Source organism: Protobothrops mucrosquamatus, unplaced genomic scaffold (assembly GCF_001527695.2).
Source record: "Protobothrops mucrosquamatus isolate PMUCROS unplaced genomic scaffold, P.Mucros_1.0 scaffold6168, whole genome shotgun sequence".
NCBI classification, from domain to species: Eukaryota; Metazoa; Chordata; class Lepidosauria; order Squamata; family Viperidae; genus Protobothrops; species Protobothrops mucrosquamatus.
Window position 1 is genome coordinate 1 of NW_015392002.1, and position 9312 is coordinate 9312.

The window sequence follows — 9312 nt, forward strand, 5'->3', positions numbered from 1 at the left end:
TCAATTTAGCTTTTGGCTCCTGGATGCAGCCTTGGGCAATAGCAGCTTTGGGCAATTGCTTCAGTGAGTTACAGGTTGTGGGTTACGAGCCATAAATGTATAAATGCAGTCAATCCAACACAGTGGAACAGTTTGCCCAGGCAGCCTGCTGATCAGGCTGACAGCACCTATTCCATAGACCAGGGGTGTCAAACTCAATTTCACTGAGGGCCGCATCAGCATTGCGGTTGCCCTCAGGGGGCCGGGTGGGTGTGGCCAGGGTGGGTGCGGCCTACTGGGTGGGTGTGGATGGAGTGGGTGTGGCATACTGGGTGGGTGTGGCCAGCTCTACATCGTTCGCATCAAGGGTGCCAGGGGGCCTGGGCAGGAGTGGGATAGATCTGAGGGTCTCTGGCAGAAGGGGATGGGACCAGGGCAAGTGCCAAGGCATGGTCCACTGGAAGACCCTCACTGTTCCTCTGAGGCCATGCGGGTGGGGGGGGCTTATGGAGGTAAGACTGAATGCGTTTCAGCATAGATGGCCACCACAAAATTGTACATTGGCTCCCAGGGCCAAGGCAGAGGGGGCCATTCCCTCACTGTTTCCAGGATGGCTTTGCGGGCCACATGAAACCACTTCATGGGCCGCATCCGGCCCCTGGGCCTTGTGCTTGACATGTCTGCCATAGACATTAATCAGTTGCTAGGTGGGCCACCAGGAAGCCCTTCAGACAGAAGGCTGCCAAGGATTTCTTGTTGCTTGGGAACTACAGGTTGCCTGTTTGTGCTCGACACTCTTTCCCAGCAACCTATTGTAGAGAGATGGGGGCTTGTCTGTCTCTCTACTATGAGTGGATTTCCTTCTAGGTGGATGAGCTGGAAAGAAGATGCAAAATCCAGCAAGAGCAACTGTTCCATGTGAAGGAGGAGCTGACCCACACAACAGCAGAAATGAAACTCAGAGTTGTACAGGCTGAAGGTGAGCGTAATTCATAGGTCTTCAGCTACTGAGTGAAAGAAGAGCTTTGTTGGAGTCCTTCAGAAAGGGAAGACAGATGAAAGGAGTTGGGGACCTCACTATATTTGTTTTTCCATAGAGCGTTTGGAAAATGAAAAGAAGCGATTCAAGCAGGTCCTGAATGATACAGAATCCCTTCGTCTGAAGGAGGTGAGGAGGCTGTGGGAATTTTAGCATTCCTCCAGGGACAGGGGGGGTGTCTGAAGTAGTTCTGACTCAAATGTGCTTTCTGACTTGAAAATAAATTCTACCCATTCTACCCTTGTTTACAAGAGAGGATGCAATCATGGCTTGCCTACAAGAGTCTTGAGCCATCCTGGCCATGTGAATAAAGGAAGACCTTTGGGACTGTTGTAAGACTTGGTCAGAATGCCAGGAAATTGTTTCTTTCCAAGGGTTTCTCCATTACAGAGCCCCCCACTCTCCACAGCTCCACAGAAGTAATTGCACACTTTCACTATTGCCTCACACCTACAATCCAAGAGTCTTTGAGACCAGGGAAGGCAATTATGTTTCCCTTTGATGGAATTCTTTTTTAGGCCAGGATTTTTGGGAATCAGACTATCCTAAATAACTCTGCCTTCCTTCCTTTAGAATAGGATCATCCTTACCCTTCAAAATTCAGGGCTCTGTTTTTTCATTACATATCTGAGGAAGATGGGCAGTTAAGAACTATGATATAGACCAGTGATGGCGAACCTTTTAGAGATCGAGTGCCCAAACTGCAACCCAAAACCCACTTATGCATTGTCGAGTGCCAGGTGGGTGTGGCCCATTGGGTGGGTGTGGCTGCGGTGGTAATGGCAGACTGAGTGGGACTAAAAAGTTCAATCAATCAATTCCAACTTTGCAAGATCTTTTTTTTCCCGCGAGAAGTTGAAATTGACTGATTGAACCTTTTTTTTTTTTTTTTGCACACGGCGGTGGAGGCCTAAAGTGAAAAGGTTTTATAAAACCCAGCTGAAGGCCTAGGACTGGGGCGAGGACACGCGTGCCCATAGAGAGGGCTCTGAGTGCCGCCTCTGGCACCCGTGCCATAGGTTCGCCACCACTGATATAGACAGACAGATAGATGTCAGTCCCTTTCTGTGGGTTCATATTACAGTTTTATGTTTGGATTCTTTGCGAAGGAGTTGGAAAATGTGCCCCAAGCTTTCTTGAATAAAGAAATTTCGTTTGCTCCAATATTCCTCGTGTGTCTCCCATTTACCGAAGAGAAAGGCTGGTGTCAATCATTATTTATGTGCTGCTAGAGATCCTCTGAACAATGGTGCTTGACATGCAGGTGGGACAGATAACTCAGCACATGGAGACAAGTGAACATGCTCTGCAGGAGCGCATCCAAAGGCTGGAGGCCATCCGCATTGGGCTCGAGGAGGTGAGTGGAAGGGCTTCCCAATATTGTTGGCTTTTTCCTGGAAAACCAACTGAGTCTCGTCCTCAGTGGCTTTGGGTTTTCTCTAAGAATATGTCTCCAGGTTCAGACCACGGCAGGTTTCTTGATTTGCTTTTACGATCAGAAACTGCAGTGCCTTGTTCTTCTGCCTTGTCCCTAGGAACTGAGCCAAGTGAAAGCTGCCGCCTTCATTGAACGAGGCAAAATTGAGGAAGAAGTCATCAGAGCCAAAAACCAAACCAGGTTGGAAGAGGTAAGGCTGACAGGGCAGCTCAAAAGCAGCATTGCTACATAATTTCGTCTGTTAATTCCCTGTTTGTGCCAATGATACATCAGAAAGTAAAATGAAGTAGAGACAGAGACGCAGGACCACCTGAGACAGGTATTTTCTTGTAACTGGCATGCTAAGATTTTCTACTTGGATGAATGTCCATTTGGGGAGAATTTAACATTACGTTTTCAGCTGCATCAAGCAAAAATTTTCACTCTTACTTGGCCCAGAACTGATATACTTGGTTTATTCTATCTCACATCAGGGTTATTATTAGGTAAAATAGAATAAAGAGAATGAACTGTGTTTTAAGTCTTCCTTATAAAAGTTGCAGGTGGCAAGGAACATTTTAAAAGGGAAGCACCCATTCTTTTCTAATATCCTCAGTGTTTTTCAACCTTAGCAACTTTAAAATGTGTAGACTTCAACTCCCAGGATTCCCCAGCCAGCACTCACCAGCTGAACTCCATTGTTCTAAAAGTTGACCAGATTGAGGAAAAACTAGTCTAGTCCAGGGCTTTTCAACCTTTTCACCCATTGTACCACTTTTAGGATATGGCAACATCCAAGTACCACCAGTCGCCTAGCAAGGTGTCAAAAACTTGATGACCCCCCCCAAAAAAGAAAAAAGTGATAAAGTACAGGTAGTCCTCGACTTACAACAGTTCGCTTAGTGACTGTTCGAAGCTACAGTGGCACTGAAAAAAGTGCTCCCCAAGCCACAGCCGAGCAAGACACCTGCCTGCCCACCCGGCGGCGCTCTTCCTCCTGTCCGAGGTTTTCATTGTTGTGAGCATTTCTGTTGATTGGCAGCGAGGGTGGGGTAGTGGGGTTTGGTTTTTATTCCCCCCATCTGCAGGTTTTGGTCACTTCACATGACCCTGGGACACTGTGACCGTCATAAATATGAATCAGTTGCCAAGCATCTGAATGTAAATCACAAGACCCTGGAGAGGCTGCAACATTCCAGCTGATCGGCACTTCTTCTGGGCTCAGCAGAAGCACCAGGATCAGCGCCAAGCTCCAGCTGGAGCCTGGCACTGATCCTGGCACTTCCACTGAGCCCTGACAGCCCCGAAGAAGCGCTGATCCTGGCACTTCCACTGAGCCCTGACAGCCCCGAAGAAGCACTGATCCTGGCACTTCCACTGAGTCCTGACAGCCCTGCAGCTCCAGCCGTCTCTCGCTCAGGCTTGTGCGGTATTGCCACCGGTTCAGCTCATTCCCCTCCCCTGCTACCACTTTTCTAGGATGGCTGCGTACCACCTGCCAGGTGCCAATGTACCACAGGTGGTACCCGTACCACTGGTTGAAAAGCCCTGGCCTAGACCAACCTGGGAATTCTGATTACATCTCAGTATAATTGGAGGTACCCAAGTTGATGGATAGTTGATGATGCTTTCTAATTTAGAGAGGCTTTTTTAAAAAAAAAATCAATATGTTCAGGTAACTGATTAAAACTCATAATGGAAATAAAATAAAATCTTATTAATAAGATGTCCAATTCTTACATATCAGCAATATTGAAAAAAGATGATTCCTTTCTCTCTTTCTTTTTTTTTTTTTGTGGGCAATTAATAGCAACAGCGCCTGGAGCAGATGGAGGAGAAGCTGAGGCTGATGATGCAATCCCGTGACGAGGCACAGAATTACTGCTTGCAGCAGAAGCAAACAGTGGCAGAAGCACACGCTAAGGAAGGCCAGTTGAGTCTGCAGATGGAAGGACTCAAGAGGCGACTGGAAGAGCTTCAGCAGGTGAGCGAGTTGAAAAAGTCCCACAGGAAGAAGCCTGATATCAGCATTCAACAGTAGTGTAAGGACCTTCCTCAATCCCTCTTCCCAAGAAAGCAGAACTCCTGGAACAGCTTCATTCCAAAAGGAACTTTTATTAGGAGAAGTTGACAGCAGGCATAGAAGGCAGGATCTGAGGGTTTCCCGCGCGAATCAATAGGTTAAAAGAGCAACTGGCAAACCGCACCCCAATAGTCCATCCGGCCAGTTCAAATGGCCCAAACCCCAGGTGTGAATCCGCTGTGGGAACGGGGTTGGTAAGGCGCCGATCCCAAGGCTGTTAGGTCTCCGCACCTCTTCTTCGGTAGCTAGAGATAAGGCAGATGGCCGGAGGCACATTCCATTCTCACCCCAGACCGGCATCAAGGGAAATAGATCAAAGAGCAGGCAGATAGAGGAAAGCGGAGAGGATACATTGCAGCGCCCATAGCTCCCCCCCTCCCCCCAGGATTATGGCAGAACCCGCAAGAATAAAGAAATTACCCCCCTCCCAACAACCGGGTTCTGACAAGTAGGCTACACTTCCTTGTGTACATACCTGGGAATCGAGATAGTCCTTGACTTAACGACCGGTCACCTTGCCATTGTTTGAATTCCAACGGACTTACCTGGAGGGTACTTATCACCCAGATTTGAACTTCCAATGGTCAGGTCTCTTCCCTCTCCCCCCCGTATAGTCATTGGACTGCACTTTGGACACATGGCAACCAGACCGCATTTAAAGGTGTTTGCAGCATCCTGGTGTCATGTGATAGTTTTGCCAAAAACTGGGAATTTCCTCTGTTTTTTGGCAAAACTGCCCATAGCGAGTGGTTGGTTTACTTAAAGGCTGTGGTTGGTTCACTTAACAGCTGCTGCAAAAATGATCATAAGGTCAGTTATGTGACCGATCCATTTTACGACCATCAGGAATTATGACCGTGGTGGGCAGACTCCATTATGGTTGTAGCTCAAGGACTATCTGCAGGTTCTTCTGAATAGACAGAGGGCATGGTTCAAAAAAAAACCAGTCAAAGTTCAGATTCTCCTAGTTTACGGATTCCACACTGCTAAGCCAGGGATGGTAGACTGTTTTATAAAACATGTGGGACAAGTAAATTGTCTGGTTAGCAAAGATCATCTTTCGAGTAGTTCTTTTCTGCCTCCAGGAAAGTTCTCCTGTATAATACCTGGTTGTTGCAGGTTGTAAACAATGGCTTATGACTTAAGTGTATTGTGAAGTCAGTCACTTGCGACTGACAGCACAAACCGGGGTGGAAACTTAGTATAATATATGACCCCTAACATTTGTAGGTTTTATTCTGTTCCTAGAAGCACTTTATCTGAACCAAGAGCTTCTCGTGGTAATGCTGGCTGGGGTGCATGCAGTTCCTGTTCCTCTTGGCAAAACTTTAAAGAAGATCACTTTTCCTGTTTCATACTCAAATACTCGCAATATCTCTAGTAGTTTCAACATAACTTCATCATTAAAAAAATTAAAGAATTCCCTTAAATTGAGGCTGACTCCTGGTAGGGCACTTGACCCATCCCTGTAGTTTTCTTGGCAATGGCGGAGAGTGGCTTCCTATTGCTGCCTTCTCAAATGAGGGGTGAGGAGCGGCATTCCTAGCCTACTCTACAAATTGGGGATTTACTGACAGTATCCCATCCAAGTAACAAGCAGGATCTGAACCTCCTTTGTTTTCCACAACTACCCAAAGTTGCTTAGGTGCTCTACCCTGTTAGGCGGCCTCCCATCATACCCAATTTTATTTGGGAATATACGTATCCCAAGAGTGGTAAAGGGAGAGTGAGACACAGGGCAAGTGCAGGGTTGTTGGGCCGATGGTGAAGGTGTGCGCCATGTGGCCATTATGACTTTGTCGTACCAACATTTGAAGCACAAGCCGCTGATTACTTTGCCCCCCCCCCCGTGCTATGATGGCAGGAGCTGGGCAGTAAGGAACAAGAGAAAGTTTCCGAGGTCAATAAAGTGCGTGTGGAGCTGCAGGAGCAGATTGGTCACCTGGAAGCTGAGAGAACAGCACAAGAAGGGCTGCGAGGGAAGATTGCGGCCCTTGAGCGCCAGCTGAAAGGTAACTAGTACCACCAAAGTACCTGCAGCAATTTACATGATGTGCCATAATATTGCACCAGTAATCAATACCTTACCTAACTGAAGTGTAAGTGAAGCCCCAGATCTGGAGCTATAGCTCGGTACAGAGGCCTTCCGGAAAGGTATCGGCTGGTATCTGCTTGGCTGGCATCTGCTTGGCAACCTCAGAATTCAGTGGCCGTGGTCCTGACATTTTGCCAGCAACTGTGGCTGGCATCTTCAGTGGCATGGTGGTCAGGCCATAGGCAACTGAGCAAGGACTGACTGGGCTGTGGTCTGTGCAGACCATCTTGACTCTAAAGATATCACTCACTGTTGCTGGTGAACCACAGTCACTAAACCCTGAAGCCCGACACTGCTCAATAATGCTGAAAAACTTTTCTGTTGCCAAGCTAATGGTATCTTAGGAAGAAATCAGCCACAGTTAATGTATCCCAGTTCGATTACTCTTTCATTCTAAATGTAGACAATGACATCATCTAGCTGTTTCAATCATCTAAAAAATTATGTAACATCTTGTAGTTCTCTTGAGGCCATGTAAAATGTATTCTGCCTTTAAAGCAGGGGTGTCAAACTCAATTTCATTTGAGGGCCGCCTCAGCATTGCGGTTGTCCTCGGGGGGGGCGGATAGGTGTGGCCAGGGGGGGCATGGCCTACTGGGTGGGCGTGGCTGGAGTGGGTGTGGCCTACTGGGTGGGCATGGCCAGCTCTACATCGTTTGCGTCAAGGGTGCCTGTGGGTGCCTGGGCAGGAGTGGGACAGATCTGAGGATCTCGGGCAGAAAGGGGTGGGACCAGGGCAAGCGCCAAGGCATAGTCCACTGGAAGAGCCTGCCGAAGCCCCTCCCCCGGAGCCCATCAAGCCGGATATGTGAAGTAGGCGAGGGCCATTTGCTGGCCAGTTCCAGGCGATGGTGCATTTCTTCATTCCTCACAAAGGGTGACACCTCCCCAGCGCGTGCCCAGGGGGTGGGACCAACGCGGCAGGGGCTGGTTCCTTGCTGTTTCCGGACGGCCTTGTGGAGCTAAGACTGAATGCGTTTCAGCATAGATGGCCACAACAAAATTGTACATTGGCTCCCGGGCGGCCAGGGCCAAGGCAGCGGGGGCCGTTCCCTCACTGTTTCCAGGATGGCTTCGCGGGCCACATGAAACCACGGGCCCCTGGCCCTTGTGTTTGACATGTCTGCTTTAAAAGATTTCATTATCCTGAGTCAAAAAAAGGCTAAATGCATTCATGTTTCATTTTTCTTTTTCTAGTGTTGTCCAGTAACCACCGGGAGGCACTATTGGACAAAGAGGGTGAAATCTCCAGCCTGCTTGAGAAATTACGGGTTCGGGAAGCAGAAATCTCCAGGATAAGGGAGGAGGAAGCTCAGCGGGCCAGCTTCCTTCAAAATGCCATCCTGACCTATGTGCAAGGTTCCCCACTTGGCTCTCTCAGCCCCAAGAAGTGAGTACGTTCTGCAGTTCATAAGGCCCATCCTCAAGGAAAGGGATCATGAGAGGATCATGGTGGGCCAGGCCAGGCTTTCTTATGTTTCCTGAAGATCCAGGAATCTCCATGGCCAGTTACCTGGAACTAAGTGTGAAGCGTCAATGAAGGACTTGTGGCCGCTTCAGAAACCATCTTAATTTCTGTGCCCAAATCTTGTTCAACCACAGCAGCAAGAATAGTCTTCAAGATAAAATCATCTATTCCTATTTGTAACCCACAGATAATGTATGTTCACACAAGTTCTCCCTCACTGATTTTGGCCTCAAATTTAGATCCAAAATGCAGATCATTTCTTGTTGGATTGATGGTTGTTGGAAAAAATAATAATGCTTTGATGTGACCGACTCTTTTAAATGCATCAATCAACAGTAGTAAAAGGAACATTTAAGTCAGCCAATCATGAAGATTTTTCCTATACTCATTTTCCTTTTCTACAAGATCTACAGCATTCCAGATAATCTCAAAAGGACTAATTTGAGTCTAGAGTCATTTGGGGCTGTCCTGATCCAGTAGAACACAGAATTTATTTTCCACGCCTGAGAATATCACTGTTAAGTCCAGTTTTCTAAGGAACTCTTTTACAGTAACCCTTAGCCATTAGTACCTGATTCCTGTGGACTTAAAGGTGAAACAGTCCAAATAGGGGTGGGGTTGGATTTATCCACGAAGCCTTTTCAGTTTCAGTAAGAAGACACAGCTTCTCTCACTGGTGACAACATTCGAAATGTGAGCCAGAGGCTAGAATAACTTCCAACTCATCCTGATTTAGCTGTAGTTGTCTTGAGAACAAGATGACACACATGGAACAAAGAATGATTTTTGGTTTTTCTTTTTGGTTTTATAACTGGTATGAAAAAGAAACATTTGTAATTTTGCCATTATTGTAGGAGCTGGCTTGCATTTAGTTCCATATATATTATATGATAAGTAATATATATATATATGTTTAATTGCATATAAATGTCTATTTATATTGCTTTGATGGTACACTAAAATGGGTGAATAGGTTTTAAAGTGGCAAATACAGTTCAGTGTAAGGACTGTAAATTATACATATTAGAGCAAAACCTCTAAATTTCACACATATCAATGGGACTGCAGCTAACAATGACTGATCAAGAAAGAAGTCTTGTCATGGGAAGCTTAAATAAAATGGTGTGCAACAAAAAAGAATTCTGTAGTAGAAATTATTTTAATAATAATGATAAAGTTGGAAGGGACCTTGGAGGTCATCTAGTCCAACCCCCTGCTCAGGGAGGAAACC

The 9312-nt window shown here is 46.8% G+C and overlaps 1 protein-coding gene and 1 long non-coding RNA gene across 2 annotated transcripts; both read left to right on the forward strand.

The window, feature by feature from the left end:
* Positions 1-846: 846 nt before the first annotated feature.
* LOC107300119 (leucine-rich repeat-containing protein 45-like) lies at positions 847-4358 on the forward strand (the record flags this gene model as incomplete). The annotated part of the gene is made up of 6 exons (XM_015829462.1): positions 847-958; positions 1077-1147; positions 2283-2375; positions 2554-2646; positions 4246-4297; positions 4330-4358. Coding segments are annotated over 6 exons (450 nt in total), but the record flags the coding sequence as incomplete, so codon positions are not given.
* A 37-nt stretch (positions 4359-4395) lies between these two features.
* Positions 4396-8861, forward strand: LOC107300121. Its single transcript, XR_001549207.1, has 3 exons — positions 4396-4419; positions 6383-6530; positions 7811-8861. It is a non-coding gene; the product is annotated as an uncharacterized LOC107300121 (long non-coding RNA).
* The last annotated feature ends 451 nt before the right edge of the window (positions 8862-9312 follow it).